Genomic DNA, 19,136 nt, shown 5'->3' on the forward strand with positions numbered 1-19,136 from the left:
CTCTGGATTGACAGAAGAATAGTTCTGCAATCATAAGCCGAAGACCACTTGTCCCGCAAACAGATGAAAGATGAAAAAAAAATTGACATTGACTTCAGAAGAGGTATTGTGCTTACACGATTGTCCTAAAAATATGTGTGCGATATTATAAATGCATAACAAGAAGGATTAGGGACTTTATTGATTCATTCTGCTGTCTTCCAAACCTGTTCCAACTATAAGAGAACTGGTGGAAGAAAATCCAAACAGAAATAGGAAGCATAAAACAGGAATCTTATACTTTTTCATAATTCTATTTCTGGTATCTCAGTTAATCATGAAAGTGCCTTGTAAGGTCTGTAAAAAAAATGGCTTTTACAACAAGGACTAATCTTGACAAAGAATCGAACGGATAATACTTATGACTACACAATCCGAATTCTAACATCTAGTTTGTAAGTTTAGGTTAGAAAAGAAATGATGGGAAATGTTAAGTTATAAAAGAAAAGAAAAGAAGATAAAAGATTTTAATATTATTTGAGAGTTATGGTTGAAAAAAAAGAATGATTTTGGATATATATATATTTATATAATAAAAATTTGTTCAAGACACATTTGAACGCACAAAATTAGCATTTAGAAAAATTTTATTTGGCATTCTTAACTTTTCCTGTGCCTTCCGCCCAAATACTTTGACAACCATTGCAATAGGACTGTAGAAGCTCATCCGTCAAAATCATACACTTTACATCCTTTCTGCTCATCAAAGACTCCTAGGCATTGGAGAAAATGTCATTCCCGTCACTTTCCTTTTTTTTCTCGTCAAATCACAACTCCTAAACTAAGCTAGTACCAAAATCAATGAGAGCCACAATGGAACCCACTCAACTTTCACATCACGAATTCACGATCACAAATGAAGCAAAGTCAATCAGCCCTCCTAGTTCAAAATAACTAGCCAGATCTACTTCAACTTCCTTGATATTTGAGCTGTTGGCCACCAAAGACTTTAAGTGCCATCATCAAATACTTTTAAATTTTGATGAAGTGGATGGTTAAATATTCAAATCTTGCCTTCTATTGCTTTCTTAGTTTACTTGATTTTTTCAAAATTCATATGGATGTATTGTGCATTTGTCTGAGTCGATAGTGGTTCAATCCTTCACGATTCTTCAATTGGTCCAGTTGGGTCTCCTATTTTATGACTAGAATACGAGTAGAAGTAGGAGTAGAGTAGATATTGCTGTTTGACAAAAAAAATAAAAAAAATATTTGAGAAGTAGAGGTTAATTTAAAAGAGGCCGACTCTCACCTCTCCGAGGGATTTATTATTGTGACTATCATGACTATATAAAAGGTACCACGAGTCTTGGTACTTTATAATGTAAGTGTGAGTGATTTTAGTTTTTGCTATTTCAATTATACTCTTATTAATTGATGATTGAGATTTTGTATTATATCCCTTTTAATTTTTTGTGATGATTAAAACTCATTATATCATATCTATTGATTTAGAATAAATAATAGTTGATAACAATAAACATTATAGACTAAGCAGGAATTGGTTTTGGTTTTCTATTTGTCCAAAGTACCCATCTCCCTATAAAAAGTACCATAAGTATTTTGGAGTGCAACTATAAGTGATCTTAGTTTTTATTATTCTAATTATGCTTTTATTAATTGATGATTGAAGTTTCATATCATACTCTTTTTAATTTTTTATGATGATTAAAATTCATTATATCATATCTTTTGATTTAGAAGAAAATAACAGTTAATGACAATAAGCATTAAGACTAACTAGGTATTGGTCTTAGTTGTCTATTTGTCCAAAATACTCTTCTCCCTAATAATTAGATTTATTGCATTTTACTAATAGCAATAATTGTCATAGTTAGGAAAAAATTGTCCTTTACAAAATTTGAATTATGAACACAATAAACAAAATATAACACTCCAACCTAATGTTTCTCTTTGCATTCTATTTTCACTAAAAATTCATGATTAGTCACAGGCTAATTAATTTTCAAATCTTCAAAAATATTGCTATTAATACCAAAACAAGGTGCTTTCAGGATAACAGATTCTTTGTTCGTTTGTGCTTTATGTCAGATCCTGCATAAAAAATAAAAAATAAAAGAAAATAAAAGAAAAAACTCAATTATCTCATTCAATGAAATTTCAATTCTCCAAAATAACAGTTAGATAGAAAAAATTTATATGTTGTGGATCATTTGTACTCCATTGTTAATAGAAATAACACACAAAATAATATAAAGAGTTTAACTTCTAAGAATGTACATCTATTCATTTTTCAAAAAAAGATGCATGTAACTTTATCGAGGAATTTCATCAAGATATTGAAAAATTCAACTTATGTAACATGAAAAATAATAATGGTAGAACATGCACCAAATATTTATGCAAACAAGTATTTTCTATTTTATTTTATTTTATTCTTTTACCCTACCACCCCTGACCACATCTTTTTCATCTCTAAGTATAAAATTCGAACCTTGAATTTGATATCGAAGAGAATTCTAAGAGCCTTTCCCTAAACACTGGACCGACTCTAGTGGTTAGCAAACAAATAATTTTTACTTAGCATGCAAATTTAGGTCATCCAACTTCAAAAGAAAAATAAAATATTGTTCATATATCTAATTAAAAATAAAAAAATTTCAGCAGTATTATCATAATTTGTTCGTCATGAAAAAAAAAAGAAAGGACAAAAGAAAAAACTAGAAATATTGATATTATACACGCAATTCAAAATATTGATACTTTTGTCAAATCCTATTTGGTCAAATCTTTTTTTTTCGTCATGAAAAAAAAAAAGAAAGGACAAAAGAAAAAACTAGAAATATTGATATTATACACGCAATTCAAAATATTGATACTTTTGTCAAATCATTTCATATTTGGTCAAATCTTTTTTTTTCATGTTAATTTTTTGTCTCTTTTAATTAATTGTCCTCAAAACCATTATTTAAAAGGGATAATTTCACAAACCTCTCCTGAGGTTTCTAACAATTATAGAGAGCTCCTCTCAAGTTTTAAAAATTACATATACCTCCCATACTTTTACTGTTTAGTAATAATATAGGTTCAACAAGCTAGATTTTCTCTAAAAAAAATCCTAAGTCGCCCTTTTGTACCAAACTAAGAAAGAAAAACATTCAATCATTTTCTTCCACACTTTACACAAATCAACGGGTCTAATTCCTAACAACCATCCAAATATAATTTCTAAAATCAAGTAGTCGTTCAAAAGATCCCAAATTGTATATACAGTATCAATACTTGCTACGCTACAAAAAAAGAAAAAACACACACAAACCCCCTTGGCAACCAATTTTATACCCCCAAATTAAACATTAATGGTCAAATACCTTTTCAATACAAGTTAATCTAATCTAGAATCACCATTACAATTCTCCTATGGCCTTAAAAATATTAATATTTCAAAATTAGAGAATAAATTATACCTCCACAATAAATTCATAATAAAAATTTTCTAATCCAATAAAAGAAATCCTTATGTAATTATTGACATTTTATAAAAGTTTTTCTTAACAACAAACAAAACATAACAAATTTTACATCTTTAGTTCTTCTCCCTATTTCAATCATCAATTTCATTATTTATTTTTCTATCACTGCGAGTCTCTTCTTTTTCTTCTAATTTGACACATAATCTACTCCCTCTGTAGATTTTGTAATTTCAATTTGCTAATATCCACAAAACTGAAGATAATAAAAAGAGGTTAGATTAACTAGAAATAGACAAGCAAAAAAAGACAAGAGACAAAAAAATAGATTTTTTTAGATTTAAAAAATTTATTGCCTTAAATTTAAAATTGTCTAGCAAATGGAGGGCATTATAGGTATTTTACTATGTCAAAAGAGATAAGTGTAATTTCTTAAACCTGAGGGAAGTGGAGTTAAATTGTCAGAGACCTCAAGGGAGGTTTCTAAAATTATCCCTATTTAAAATTGAAAGTGATTTAAAATTATCCCTATTTAAAATTGAATGTATCCTCATTTGTAAAAACTTCTCTGGAGAATTTATATGAATTTGTAGATATAACATTTTGTAATCCTTTTTTCTTTTAAAATAATGCTTTTAATGACAATTAGTTAAATAAGATGAAAAATTAAATGAAAAAGAAAATAAAAATATGCAAACATTAAATTTGTTAAAATTTTCTCAAATAAATTTTAATGTATAAGAAAATTATATTTCTTGACATTATAATCACGTGAAATGCACGTGACATGACTACTATCTTTTTTTTTTTTTTTTGTTTATCGTCACTTTATCTATATTATCGAACTGAACCTATAGAGGACCGATGGGGAGGGAACCATATATATGACTGCTATCTATATATGTGTATCCATCACCCCTCTTTGTGCTTTGCAGCCAGCCCACTGAACACCAGGCAAATAGAATCCGGGAACTTGTTTCAATGGAGACACAACCCATTTCTAGCTTCCAGTTTCCTCCTGGCGTCAGATTCCATCCTTCTGACGAAGAGCTCATCGTTTATTATCTCCACAACAAAGTGAATTCTCGTCCACTGCCAGCTGCTGTTGTAGGCGAAATCGAGCTTTACAGCTATAATCCTTGGGACTTGCCAAGTTTGTTCTCCAACTTATCTACTTAGATATTTATTTGTACAAACTATTTCCTATTCAGTAGTTTTATTGAGGGATCATGACTTATTTTTCATATTTGGAATGAACAGAGAAGGCGTTGTTTGGAGAGGAAGAATGGTACTTCTTCAGCCCAAGGGACCGGAAGTACCCAAATGGTGCACAGCCTAACAGGACGGCAGCTTCAGGATATTGGAGGGCTACTGGAACTGACAAGCCTATTCTCAGTTCATCTGGAGCAAGAATAGGAATCAAGAAATCTCTTGTCTTCTACATCGGAAAACCTCTGAACGGAGTCAAGACGGACTGGATCATGATCGAGTACCGACTTCCTGACACCCATAAAAGGCCATCAAGGTCTAAAGGGTCCATGAGGGTAAGTAATTGGCTAAATACATTGATCTGCTCATTCATATTGCCTATTGTTAATGCATGAGAACTAGACGATAACTGTGCTGTGTTCTCCATATCATGATTCATGAAAAAGGCTACAATTATTGTAGAAGCAACGCCAAGAGCCAGAAAACGATAGGGTTTGTTTACGATTTTAGTTTTCTAGAAGTATAGTCTTCTCTCTTTTAAGCCCTGAAACGCGGTTGGATGCAATAGTTTTTATTTCGATTTTAAACGACTTTGGATATATACAAGAGGATCATTTTCATCAATCAAATCAACTGTGGCTAAATTTTGGCCCATCTCTTGCAGTTGGATGACTGGGTCCTATGCCGGATTAGGCAAAAAGGCACCATGTCAAAGAATTCATGGGAAGTTCCTCAAAGTCCGAACACGGTGATGGAGGACACCCCAAACCTGAAGGAACTCCCTCCAGCATACCCAGCAAATAACGCCTCAGATATCTGCTCCACCTATTTCCTATCAAAAGATTGTCACCTGTTGGCAAAACTGCTTGCTACTCAAGATTTGCCTCCCATTGAGACAAACACAAGAGCAACCTCTCACGGCGGCAACAAATCCCAGAACTGCGAGACAGTATATGAACATGGAATAATCAAGGAGAATCAAGTGGCAAATTCTTTCTTTCCAAGTTCCTTGAACCAGCAGGGAAAACCTATTGAAGAGATTGGATATGGGAGCATCCCTCCATCCGAGAAAGCAATGACAAATCTGCACGAGTTTTTCCTAGCTGGTAATATGGATTGTACAAGCTTCTATAATTAACATCAATCTCTTGAAGTGTCTGCATTTGCGGCAAAATTTCTGCAGTAACAGGCAAGCTTCCTCTGAATTTCACTCTTCAACTGAATGCGCCAAAACTCACAGCGCATAGATGATACAGTAGCCAGTACGATGCTTGAAGCATCGGTCTTTGTGTACCGATGGATGGCAGTTAATGCTATTACCCCTTTACTTGTATTTGGGAACTCAATAAATAATGTGTACTTTTATTTATTTTTTTTAATGTTTGCTAGCCTATAGTTTGCTTGCTTATTGCGTCTTTCATTTCCATTTTTAAGTTATATACTATGTTGCAAACGTTGACATTTACGTCATAGACTCTGATTCAGTTATTCACTCAGCTTTGCCAATGGAATCTCAATTGAGAAAGAATTTCGTTGTCCAACTTTTGTTAGGTTGACCTGAAAGCTAAGTTGATCTATACATGGGCACGACTATTGGTAGCTCTGAATATGAAATGGAAGAACAATGTAGAAAGTAAAATAATTTAGGAGTTTACTGATGTGGAGGGACGCAGCTCTTCCTATCAGCTATATATATATATATGTGTGACCCTAAAGTGCATTACTTCATCTTCTCAATATATCACGAGAGGGAGAGAGGTAGCAAAACATACGGGTGAAATTTTTTCATAACTTGAGAGAAAAACAGAGAGCTAGATGCAGTGAATGAAAGTACATTAGTTGCCTTGATTATAAATGTAATAGACGAATCTGATCATAGTAACAAGAAGCTGTATCCCCAAGTCAGATATATTGAAGCTCAATGAAGATTCATGCACCAACTCTCCCAACATCGTAAGAGCAAGCAAATTCTGCTCAAGGCTTTTGACCAGCTATTCACAGTATTTTGATAATCATCGCAGATTTTAATCCCCGATTTACTATATTTTCACACAAAAGTAACATCTAACAGGAAACACGACAGTCTAAATAGATAATGCCCCTTCAATGGGTAATGGTAAACCAATTCACTGAAGTTGGTATGAGAAATTCGTCTGAGATGGTCGAAGTGCAGCAAAGCGACTGCAAGTACCAGACCGGAAGATCATCAGGGAGATGAGAACGTGTCGACTAGTTAGTCAGTATACTGCAAAGGATAAAAACAGCATGTTGTCATGATGATACCATGAATTTTAGAAGTAAGATTTTTTTTTTCCATTGTATTTGTCAGCTTCTATTGAGATTTCAGGTGGATTGCAATAGCAATTCATGCAGAAAAAAAAAAATATGTTGATGTAGCTGTTGGTAAAAAATCATAGTAATTAATAGCGACACAAGCGCCAATCGATATTCTCAAGACAGTATACCGTAATTTTCTTTTACTTCACAGCAACTAAGATGAAAGAAAGTGGTGTTCATGAGGAGAGCAGTGAGCGGTTAATAAGGGACGATAACCATGGAGTCCATCAGCATAATTTAGAAATACCTTCAAGGGCACTAACAGGTCATAGCCTCCATGCGATGAGACAGAAAAAGCATAACACATGGGAAACAAATCAAATCATCTTTTTCTTCACGATAAGAAGGTTGAGTAACTCACTTGTACAAGTAGGCAGCGATTCCGAGAAGAATACATAAAAGAATGATGTCGATACACATGTTTTGACTGGACCTAATCTGGAACAATTTCAGGAAAACAGTCTATTTAAAATCCATAAATGCAAAAGCATGCTCTAAATAATAATTCTTGAGGGGAAAAACCTCAGTTATTTTGTGCTTGAGTTTAACGTTTGTGTTTTTGAGCTCAGATGTTGCTTTGTCCACCTGTAAATATATACCAAAGAATACATCCCATGAAAATCTTCAAAATCATTGTGACAGCAATTTCATGAAAAAAAAAAAAAAAAAAAAAACACCGAGTACAAGTTTTTCAAACCTTAGTGTCAATTTCATCAATTAAGGGAACTTGCCTATCCAGCTCCTGAAACCAAAAAAAAAAAGTATCATGAATGAGATAAATAAAAGTGATCAATTTCCAGCGGCATAAACACATGGACAAATGCTAACCTCATTCATATCTTGAGCCAGATTTTTCAGTGTATCCAGACCTTCTGAGATAACGTCTAAACCTTGATCCTAAGACAATTTGAGCAAGACTACGTTAGAATGAGAATTACAGTTGTGTCTGTGAAGCTGTTGACGGAAAAGCCATAGTAAAGGGTAACAACAAAGAACTGAAGAGGATTAAATGAGTTACAAGCCTGTTTTAGTTTGCGCATTTCATACTCTTCCCTAAATTGGCTTGATTCTTCAGATTGTTGAAAGAAATCATCACCGAAGTGCCCATCTGGTTTCCAGATATCAATAAAGCACAATAGAACCATCAAAAAAGAAGCCATCGACATCAGAATTATTATTAAAGGATCCCTGTTAAATGGATTATAACCTGAGTCAAATTTAATATTTCTTTTAGACGCTGAAGCACCCCAACCTCCTGTTTGTTTTGCAGCACTGGAAGTTCCATCTGGTATGGCACGGATCCTCTCCGGTAATGCTAGAACCAGATCGTAACGAATCTCTAGTTCTTCCTTTGTGATCCCCTTGACCTGTTCACATTAAGATTGATTAAATTGTTCAGTGCTAATGAACCCGGTGGATTAATCCAAGATTTAGAGGGTCAAAACCAGAGAACAATTTCAAGGAAGGCTAATTAAAACTTTAAGTTCCTTCAACAATTTCAGCACTTCTCTATGATTTCAACTTTCCACCTCACAATTAGATTGATAACACACACAGGCACATTATATTCAACCATATAATAATTTCTGTCCACGGCCATTAAAATAATCTCAACATCAGAATTCTCTCAAATTATAACAAGTACACAAAAAATAAAAATGAAACAAAAGGCAAAAAACACAAACCAATTAAGAACAACTGACAAAATAATCTTAAATCATGAAATACGAAACATGATTTTAGAAAATATGAAACAAAGGGAATCCACCTTCTTCTGGGCGAGTTTCTGCAATTTAGGAACCTCTTCCATTAATCTGGCCTTTACGCGCCGAACCTCAGCATTCATAGCCACCACCTTTGCCCTGCTTGTCTCCATTGCAGCCATCTCCGACTTCTACAAATTTAGAGCAAAAAAAGAAATTGAAACATCAGACCCAATGATATAAATGTGAATTATCATCGTTGAATGGAAAGATGATGGACCTGGAGAGCAGCTTCGATTTGGGACTCGAAGGAAGCAAAGAGGCGAGCAAAGGCATCCTCAGAGGAGGTCTTGAGGGAACGCTGCTTTTCAACGTCGTATTTCTCGTATTTCTTGCATATGTCGTCGAGTCTGAACACAATATCTATCACGCTCATCTTTTATTGTTCAATTGTTTCTTTTGTCACCTAAAAAGAAAACAAAAATCCAATGACTTGTTCTTGGAAACAAATGAAACTATGGAGAAAGAGAATCAGAAAATGAATAATGTGGTTGTTGAGGCAAATTTCTTCCTCTCTTTCTGGGTCTGATTGGTCGCCATGCTCTCTCTTTTGTCTGGTTAAGGTTAGGAAGACGAACGGTTGGCCGTTAAACTCGGTTTCAGAGTGGCGGCAAAATTCAAAACAAAATAATAAGAAAGGAAAAAAAATTGCGCTGACAAAATAGAAAGCGACGGAGTGTGCCGGATTACCGATTGGAACCAAGGAAGCCCACCGCAATAAACAACGGCTGCATTGGAGACTCAACTCATTAGCAGCGGTGGAGCGGTTCAGTCACAAATTAATTCTTCCGAGGAAGTTCCGCGATGAAGATAGATGATATAGTAGCGGGCATGAATTATAAGCATTTTATCAGCTGCTTAATTGATCAAATTCAAGCGTGGTTTTCAGCTTTCTTTCTTTTTTTTTTGGGTGCATCTTCTAGCATTCAAGATTTTAAGCATGAGGAGAAAATTCGGTTAATTATTAAATAACGGTAATTTGCAACTTGGAAATGGGAAGGTTCTTCTTTGAAGAACAAGTTTTCAGTTACGGTGAGTTTACGAAATATATATAGACTCAACAGAAACCACACAGCATGAAAAGTTATAAACTATAATGAGTTTATAAACAATAGAAATGTTAAAAGTTCCAACAGATACCATTCTAACTAGAAAAAACACCCAATGTTCAAATAGTCATATATATATATATATATCTGAGCAGAATTGTGCTCCAATTACATTTAGCTCCTCCCAGTGACACTCTTTCTACATTGTGTAGAGACTCCTTGCATCGCCAGCTGAGAAAATCGCATACTAGAGGATTGCAATGAAGCTTCCAGACGATGAAGTTTTAAACATTAACACGATGGAAAATTCAGCTCTCTAATACTTCTCCGCTTAAATAATAATATTTGCGTACCATCTTTCTGTAATCTGCAAAACAAGTTTCGACATATAACATGTTTTTCTCAGAAGACAGTGTTACCATCAAATTGTCTGAAGAAGACTTCCCTTTTCATCATTGCAGTCCAGGGAAGCAAGTTATGAAGGTCATGCTGTTCTATCTCAGGTCGAATGTTAACAATATTTGTTTGATTTGGAACAGAAAAGAAGATGAAAATCCAAATTTCATTCTGAAAACTTAAAAGATGGGGTCAGAGCATGTCGATTTGCTTTTTAGCTTGTGCAAACTTGACGATATCAAAGCACCAAAGTCAGGAGCTACGTTTTCTGTTTTGAGAAGTGAATAATTTAAGAGTAAAATTTATATACAGTGAGTGACAGTGTATGCGCTATCACCGTTGGATTCATGACATATGTGCAAAAATTGAATACGCTGACAGTGTATACACTGTTAGTGTAGGAGAGATTAATCCATAATTTAATAGTAAATCTTCAAATGAGATTATTTTGAGATCTAATGGGCACAGTCTCTTGGGATCTCCAACATTTAAACTGAATACCCTTATAAAGAATCATGTGATTGCCAACAAAGATATAAGCAACCTTTAACAGTCAAACATCCAGCCATACAAAGTTTCTTATTCTAGCAGGAAAATGGTGACAGGATTTGCTGAAAGAATAGAGCAATGCATAGGCTTGGCATCAAAGTTCAGATAGAACAGGATGCTAACCTTCCTGGCTTTTCCAAAGTGCAGCAGCAGAGCTGTTGAGAGGGCTTTCATTATTGGGTTCTGCATGTTTTTGACAATTAAGTGGAAAAAAGATTACTAGAATCTACTAGTAAAAGAAAAGGAAAAATGATAAAAAGAAGAACAATTAAGAAATTCCATACCTCCTAAAAGACTCTGGATTGACAGAAGAATAGTTCTGCAATCATAAGCCGAAGACCACTTGTCCTGCAAACAGATGAAAAAAAATTAACATTGACTTCAGAACAGGTATTGTGCTTACACAATTGTCCTAAAAATATGTGTGCGATAATATAAATGCATAACAAGAAGGATTAGGGACTTTATTGATTCATTCTGCTGTCTTCCAAACCTTTTCCAACTATAAAGAAACTGTGGGAAAAAATCCAAACTGAAATAGGAAGCATAAAACAGGAATCATATACTTTTTTCTATTTCCACTGTCTCAGTTAATCATGAAAATGCCCTGTAAGGTCTGCAAAAAAAAAAAGCTTTTACAACAAGGACTCATCTTGTCAAAGAATCAAACGGATAATACTCATGACTACACAATCCGAATTCTAACGGTACCAAATCAACGAGAGCCACAGTGGGACCCACTCAACTTTCACATCATGATCATATCGAAGCAAATTCAATCAGCCCTCCTAGTTCAAAATTACTAACCAGAACTACTTCAAGCCCCTTGAATATTTGAGAAGTCGAAGTTAATTTAAAAGAGGCCAACTCTCATTTCTTGCATCTCTAGGTTTCAAGACCTCCATATCGATAACATTCAGCGCTTTCTTATCCATACTTTTGGGATCATGAAGGCATTTATTCAGTACAAAAAAACTATTATAGATGAGGGATACCTGTAAAATGTCTAAACAAATATTCCCATATTGGTCAACATTTGGATGGAAGCACATTGTCTCAAATTTTACTTGTGGAGGCTTGAAAGGGTAATCGAGGGGAAAGCGTAAAGAGAGCTTGTAGGATAGACCCTCATACATAGTTCCTTTACCACCCTCAATGGTGCCAATCCAAGTAAAAATGCTCTCCCCTTCCGGAAAAGCAGACACTCCAAGATCTCCTCCACTCATCTGAAAATGCATGAAAAAAGGAAACTATCAGTAGTAGAACACATTAGAGCAACAAAAGTTTCACTCTTGACCTCGTCATCCAGTATCTAGGAGTAATAAAACTTAATTATAGTACTAAAACCCATAGCCTGCACTGTAGTCTGCATTGCTTATTAGAAGATGTTGTTGATCGATCTTTAAAGGAATCTTTTCTTAGATTGAAAAAAAAAAAAATGGACAACAAAACAAAAAACAAGACGAGGAATGAAAATGTCAAGGAGCTTATGCGGTGTTTAAACTTGAACAAAAGAAGTTCATACCAGACTCCAGCCACATTATCCATTCCCCCCCACCACCCCCCCTCCCCACAATAAAAGTTTTGGAGCCTGCACCAATGCTAAAGGGCTTGTGCATTGGTTCAGAAAGTGTTCCTTTCATATTACACAAGGAAGTGTTGTAAAAAAAAAGCATAACTATTTTAAACCGAATACAAGGTTTTCAGTAGCTTAGTCCTAATTAGCCCAAACTTACGCTTGATCACCTAGCTGAGAAACAGAAAACTAAGAACAACCCTGCGACAAAAATGTCATTTTAGCATAGAAAAATGGAATCAATTGTTCAGCTTGAAAAGGGAAACATTTTTCCACTCTACGCTCATCAAGACAATTACGAAACGGCAATTTCGAATAGAAATTCTCTGTTATGCGCCTCTGAGTTTTGCTCAGTGTTTAAAGTATAAAACTTTATTCGAATCTACAACCGACCTAAATCACGGAAGTGAAACGCATGTACTCCAGGATTGCTACACATCCCTATAATTAATGATATCAAATAAGAAAAGATTAAAGGACTACAAGATCAGCCAAATATAGTCCATAAAATCAAGTCATAGCACAAATTCAAATGCTTACAAAAAGAAGAAGAAGAAGAAGAGATAACGAGAGAAAGAGGGTGGGCGGGGAGGTACCATGAGGGCCATCAACTCTTTCTGCAACCTGAAAACAAAAAGAAAAGAAAAATCATAGAGAAAAACAAAACAGAAAGGAAAAGGGGAAAAGCTTAAAAAAGCTTAGATCTTGAATTCTTGATGAATAATATTGAAGAAATTAAGATAAATAGAAATGCAAAAGTTTGCATGGGAAAAGGAAATGAAAGAAGATAAGGACCTTTGGGTAACGGAATTGGTGTCGACAGGGTGAGGAGAAGACTTGACTTGCTTAGACAGAGCCGGAGACGATTGTTCGTGAGGGTGATCTTCCGGCGACAAGTTACCATCTCCGACGTCGTTTCGGACCTCCATATTCCAAAACAACCGATTACTCTTTTCTGTTCTGGATGGATATTGGGGTATGGCCCCACAGGCCACAACTCCTACTGCTTCTTCTCCTTCTTCCTCCTATTAAATTTGGTTTTTCAGTTTTCTTCCGATGAACTGGAGTAACAAATGATGGTGCTATATAGTCTATCAAGAATTGGGAATCCTGAGGTGGATTGGATTGTTAGATCAATTTGGACTCTGGAATCTTTCTATCTCTCTACCTATTTTTTCCACTGACTTTCATGTGCTTCTCCAATACCATTTTAGTACCAATATGATACTAATTGCTCAAATGATGCATAAAGTACGGGCAACAGACAGCACAGAGACAGAAATATGCTGATGTGAAAGAAAGAAAGAAAGGAATCTTTCTATGTTTTCCATTGTTGTTGTTATTATTCTTGTGAATACTACCCAACATTCATTGATCACACTGGGTCTCAATTGATTTTTCTTGCTGAATGTTTGTTTTTCCTTTTACAAGACTCAAACAAATTCGAGAACCTGTTTCATGGGTATCAAACACTTTACCATTTGATCCAACAGCCACTGGTGATGAGGATTATTATTGGTAGTGGTACTACTTTCATGATTGTTCATGGCAATTTTTTACTAACATATATGGAAAAATGAAAGTACCTGTACATTTTTTTTAGTCGTGAATGTCATAAATATTAAGGGTGACAGAAAATAAGGGATGGAAAAAATAATTTTCTCTACAAGTAACAAAATTAAAAGTTTAACAAAAAGATTCATTTTTTTCCTTTTTCTTTTTTAACTTTTCATTCATAACCAAATTAGGGTCCAAACGATTGTCAAAAAAAATCATTTGGATCAGTTTTACTCCAAATTCACACTTTGCAATCTCATTTGTTTAATATGTAACTCATTTTTAACAATTTGTAAACATAGAATAAGAATAAAATTTTATAGAACTCACGTACATCATTAAAATCAATGCATAAATTATGATCAAATCATGGCCGTCAAATCAACCTTTCGATACCACTGCTACTTTGCCCCAAACGTCCTTCCCGAAGAGGCGATAAAATGATGGATGCATCATTGGCAGTTGGGCAGCCAGTAAGGTACACTTTTTCCAGTTTCCATGGCCCCGTGCATGTCACATCTTGTGCACACGACTATTCCAAACCGTGCTATGGGGTCTAGAATCATTTTAGCAAAAGAAGAAAAAAAAAAAAAGAAATTCTAAAGTTTGAGACGCCAGTATTTAATCCGGTGTGTGTGTTTCTTAACTAAGGTATGAGACGCCAGTATTTAATACTACTGCTATTTTCATTAAGAAAGCAATGATATAGCATATACCATCATATCATATGTAGTATTTATTTTATTTTCAAGATTATGAGTGCTAATTAATTAATGTGCAAGCTATTGTTGCGGATATTAATAATTAAGAAATTATTACCAATATAAATAGGCTTCAATAGCATTAGTAGTAGGATTTGCCAAGGTTGACAGTGGAACCCTACGTGGCCCCAAATCCAACCGGAGGTCAGGGCATCAATGCAGTGCTGCACTTTCTCCTCCTCATTTGATACAACTTACACTCTCTTTCCCAACAATCCAACTCATCACTCCTCCCCTTGTTTTTCATATTCTGCTTCTGTTTGTTTGTGAAAAAAAAAAAAAGAAATATTCTAGGCTTCGTCTGAATTGATAAATTTAATAAAGAATTTGAAATTCACCCAAATCACATTAGTTATTTGAATTGTTTAAAAAGCATCTGCCTTTGTAATTCATCAATTATCAAAATACATTTTAAATACTGGAATAATTATTAATTTACAAATTCAAATACTTTCTAAATAATCTAAACAACTACAGAGATTTGAGAGCATTTCAAATCCTTCGTCAAATTTCTCAATTCAATCGCAGCCAAGTAATTGTTTATTCTTTGGAAGCAAAAAGCGGTGACAATTGGACTCTAAGAACCCAAATGACCCATTCTTCCATGAAATTGTCGTTTGGCTAGCTAGTGTATATCATTTATCTACCACGAGTTCTCCCTCGATGGCGGAAGAAGCTTTGATCGGAGAGCCATGAGACCAACCTTTTTTTTTTTTTTTTAAATAACTTTTGGGTGGTATCTGAGAATAACAGGTAACCTATATCTTGAATTCATCACTGAATAGCCACATCGTGAAGAAAGGTTTGCCTTTTCTGGAACTCGTTTGCATGAATTGAGAGCCCAATTATCAAGTGTTGGATAACATTTTAAAGTTGTCATTCAGGACCCGCCTTGATCAGGTCGGCTTGCCCTTAAAGACGAAGGGCAGAACAACTTTGGACTTCTAAAAGTTTAGGAAAGCAATATCACAAACAGGCCCAATTATCCCATGAAACTAAGCGGGCCCATTATTTGCTTCATCTCCTTGGCAAACATGTTTTAACAGCAAAGCTAAGATGCCAAAAGAACTAACCCAAGATCCTTATTCATGATAGAACTATCATTAGCAGAAAAAGTTGAGACTTGAATGCAGTTGCACTGATTCCATGTCAAAAGAACATGTAATAAGTATTAGTTGGTGAGTGTGTGAATGCGAATTGATGCAAAATGTATTAGTTTAACACATAAATCTAAACTCTGCCTCCCAAACTGATTTAGAGCACATAATCTAAAGGACTGCTTCCAAAACTGAACCAGCAAGTAGTGACCTAGACAGGAAAAGGTTGAATTACGCCAATCACGAAGCGAAGCAAAGATAGAAGAGAAGGGATGATGATAAAGTAGTGTGATTATTGTTTGCTTTTTAATGGTAGATGCTATTGCTGGTCTAGCAAGCACTTACTTCCCAAAACCACACAAGCCAAGGCTAATACATAAAGCTCCAACCTCAACAAATATCAAGAGAAATCACAGACTCCCAGAGAAGCAGATGATATGAAGCCAAAAAGTTCCCTTAGAGCAAGAAATTGTGTGATTTATCTCATCTTCAATCATTAAATATGATATTTCTAGCTTCAAGGGGCAGGGCATGTACTGCCACAAGCACATAGAGTCGCTCATTTTGGTGAAACGCCATCTTAAACCCACCCAGTTATCTATGCAAAGATCACGCAAAAACAGTTTGACGAAAGCAAGCATAAACTAGCCGATTGAAACTCATGAAGGAAACTTTTACTAAGCATTTAACTTTAGGACAACAACACTTTAACATGCAAGACACAAAAGTGAATTGCCCAAGTGTCAAAAGTGGGGTACATGTACCATTGCCTAAGATCCATTTTCATGTATTGGGAAGCAGCAAGACAGTATAAATAACATGATGCAGGAAGATGTTAATGTTTTACGGATGGTTTAATCTTGAGGACCAATAAAGGTTCCCAGTACCCAGGAATAATGCTGAACCAAACACTTGTAGGAACATGATTGCATACCAGTTGTCCTGAGACGCTGCTTATAACCATAAGCACATTTCACCAATACCACTATAACCCAAAAGCCACAAATTCTTGGACACAATTGACAAATGGACCCATAATGTACTAAAATTTGACAAAAACACACATGTACTCTGCCAATTCGACAATTAAGTTTAAGAATGTTTTCAACTTCTATAACCTAATACCATTTCTCAGTAACATTCTCATAAGGGCATTGATTAGGGAGGTAGAGTAGTACAATCCAGCCTAGAAACAAAATCGTCCTCATTTGTCACCTTAACCCATGCAGTTTCAATAGATATAGCCATCAAAATGTATAGGAAATGTGGTGATAGAAAACTCTACAAATTAACTGGTTTGAATGTATGATCCTACTCCAATGTTCTAACTGATCCAGAAGCATGGGAACAACGTAAAAATAAACAGAAAAGAAGAAGGAAAATTGTAGTTTTTGTTCTTTTCCAATAAATTGTACTGGAACAGAGTGGAGCACTCAGAGTTGAAGCTTGACATATTACCTCTGAGCCAACTTTGGTCTCTACAACACGAGCATAGAACTAATATAACTAGAAATATCTTCAGGTAATAATAAATGCCATCGCAATCGCGATATGATCAGTCATTTTCAGAATTCCTCAGCATTTAGAACAGACGAAATTGATAACATTAAGCCTATTATCTTCAGGCAATAGCAAACCGATGTCCTAAACTCCTCCAATTATCTAAACATTAGGCATATTCATCCTCAATTTCACTACGCAGTTTATATCAACACTAATACCATTCACATTCAAACATAACATTTTTCTTCTAAAAATCGAAGAAAAATTTTGTCACCATATCCCATAACTCATTAAAGCAGATAAATTCCTCTTCAATCCAGTCTCCAAATTAGAAAAAGAAAAAAGAAAAAAGGAACGGAGTAATTAAAACTCGAAAGAACTAAAATGGGAACTTTACAGGAGCCACGCCAGACATTGTCTTTAAACTAAGGATCGCTGAAAAGGCTCCGAAATAACAGGATCCCAGACTAAAACCCGAATCCATTAAATTTCAGGCTCCGGGAGCCGATCGGTAGCGGTAGAGCTTGCCGAAGACGTGGAGAGCGGTGACGAAGCCAATGAAGCAAAGGCTCATGACAAGGACGACCGTGGGCGAGATCTTTAGCCCAGGGGCGTCATCAGTGTAGAATCTCAGCATGTTACTACTGGAGCCACCGCCAACGTTGCCGGAGGCACCAGCGTTAGAGGATCCACCGCCGAGTCTGCGGCGGCGCTGGACAGCAGTGGCTGCAGCAGAGCCACGGGGCGCCACCATACCAGGACGCGAGGTGGGGCCGGAGGCGGCTTGAGACTGTGAGGTGCCTCGTGCCATTTTTTTGTTTGATCAGTTCGAGAATTTCGGATTGTTCTCGAAAGAGAGAGACAGAGCTGAGAAAGTGGCAGGTTAGTGAGGAAGGAGGAGCAAATTTAGTATGGAAATTGAGATGATGAGCGTAATTATTAATCTGGGGAACTAATGAAGTGGCGGATGGATAAATGAATGTTGGTTTTGTTTAATGGGGAGGGCTTGACCTTGGGCTTTGGGATATGGCCATATGGGATATGCATGAGTCCATGGGGCCACATTTTTTTTTAAAATTTTAAAATTTTATTTTATAATGCTGAAATCATCCATAGGGCATTTTATTTCATTTTATTATTTTTATAGTTTAGTCTGATATGGAATTCAAATTAACCTTGTATTAGGGTATGAAATTTTAGAACGCCTCTCCTCAATAATGAAATTTACAAGTTAATTGAGTACTGTTTAAATTCAACGCTTCTTCTAAAAAAGGGGTAACGAGAAAGTTGAAGAGCACTCTTTATTGAATTCAAGGAGTACACAACAGGACTTTGCTATTCAGCAAATTTGCTGCCCACTCTGCCTCTTCTAATCAATAGTTGCAGGCTTCTCTTTATTGGCCCTGAATTTGATCGAAACCATGCAAAGCTCGACGGCGCCTCTTGGTCTCAGCCAAAATGGGCTATGACTACTGAGACAAGAATCACCCCCAAACAGAACCAAGCATAGCACTGCCTCCCTAACTTTGCCAGCATCTTCTGCATACTTTCCATCTCTCCATCTTTCTTCCTTCCCCTTATTCCTGTCTAGAATCTGCTTAATAAAACATTTGTTCTTCCTTTTATATACACAGGAAGGAAGAAAACTAGGGGCTGCAATAAATAAAGCTACGTATAAACAAGAGAGATGACGATGGGCGGCAATGGATGCGACGCTGCACTGAAATCAGCGGGATGGGTGTAACGCTTGTCTCGTTTTGTTGTCAGGTCCCTGCCAGGTGCTAATTCTGCTTGGCGTCTTACGTCCGAGAAATTTTGCTTTGTAACCTGTAAATAGAGTCCAAACTTTAGCGGGCTCCTTCGCGCTCT

General features: G+C 35.6%; 4 protein-coding genes across 4 annotated transcripts; 1 reads left to right on the forward strand and 3 right to left on the reverse strand.

The window, feature by feature from the left end:
* The first annotated feature begins 4,451 nt into the window (after positions 1 to 4,451).
* On the forward strand, positions 4,452 to 5,817 carry LOC113773273 (NAC transcription factor 29-like). Its single transcript, XM_027317887.1, has 3 exons — positions 4,452 to 4,623; positions 4,731 to 5,014; positions 5,344 to 5,817. The coding sequence occupies exons 1-3, from the start codon at positions 4,452 to 4,454 to the stop codon at positions 5,815 to 5,817; spliced, it is 930 nt and encodes a 309-aa protein (XP_027173688.1).
* A 1,025-nt stretch (positions 5,818 to 6,842) lies between these two features.
* On the reverse strand, positions 6,843 to 9,155 carry LOC113765145 (syntaxin-71-like). Its single transcript, XM_027309226.1, has 9 exons — positions 9,000 to 9,155; positions 8,785 to 8,910; positions 8,224 to 8,383; positions 8,039 to 8,124; positions 7,845 to 7,913; positions 7,714 to 7,758; positions 7,539 to 7,601; positions 7,378 to 7,454; positions 6,843 to 6,924 (listed from the first exon to the last, which is right to left on the reverse strand). The coding sequence occupies exons 1-9, from the start codon at positions 9,153 to 9,155 to the stop codon at positions 6,909 to 6,911; spliced, it is 798 nt and encodes a 265-aa protein (XP_027165027.1). The 3' UTR covers positions 6,843 to 6,908.
* A 758-nt stretch (positions 9,156 to 9,913) lies between these two features.
* LOC113760248 (probable ubiquitin-conjugating enzyme E2 C) lies at positions 9,914 to 13,700 on the reverse strand. Its single transcript, XM_027302836.1, has 6 exons — positions 13,145 to 13,700; positions 12,946 to 12,973; positions 11,769 to 11,999; positions 11,058 to 11,121; positions 10,897 to 10,956; positions 9,914 to 10,195 (listed from the first exon to the last, which is right to left on the reverse strand). The coding sequence occupies exons 1-6, from the start codon at positions 13,276 to 13,278 to the stop codon at positions 10,137 to 10,139; spliced, it is 576 nt and encodes a 191-aa protein (XP_027158637.1). The 5' UTR covers positions 13,279 to 13,700; the 3' UTR covers positions 9,914 to 10,136.
* A 3,742-nt stretch (positions 13,701 to 17,442) lies between these two features.
* LOC113775598 (protein transport protein Sec61 subunit beta) lies at positions 17,443 to 18,223 on the reverse strand. Its single transcript, XM_027320555.1, has one exon. It carries the CDS (start codon positions 18,076 to 18,078, stop codon positions 17,758 to 17,760), a length of 321 nt encoding a protein of 106 aa, XP_027176356.1. The 5' UTR covers positions 18,079 to 18,223; the 3' UTR covers positions 17,443 to 17,757.
* Positions 18,224 to 19,136: the final 913 nt, after the last annotated feature.

Source organism: Coffea eugenioides, chromosome 1, assembly GCF_003713205.1.
Source record: "Coffea eugenioides isolate CCC68of chromosome 1, Ceug_1.0, whole genome shotgun sequence".
NCBI lineage: Eukaryota > Viridiplantae > Streptophyta > Magnoliopsida > Gentianales > Rubiaceae > Coffea > Coffea eugenioides.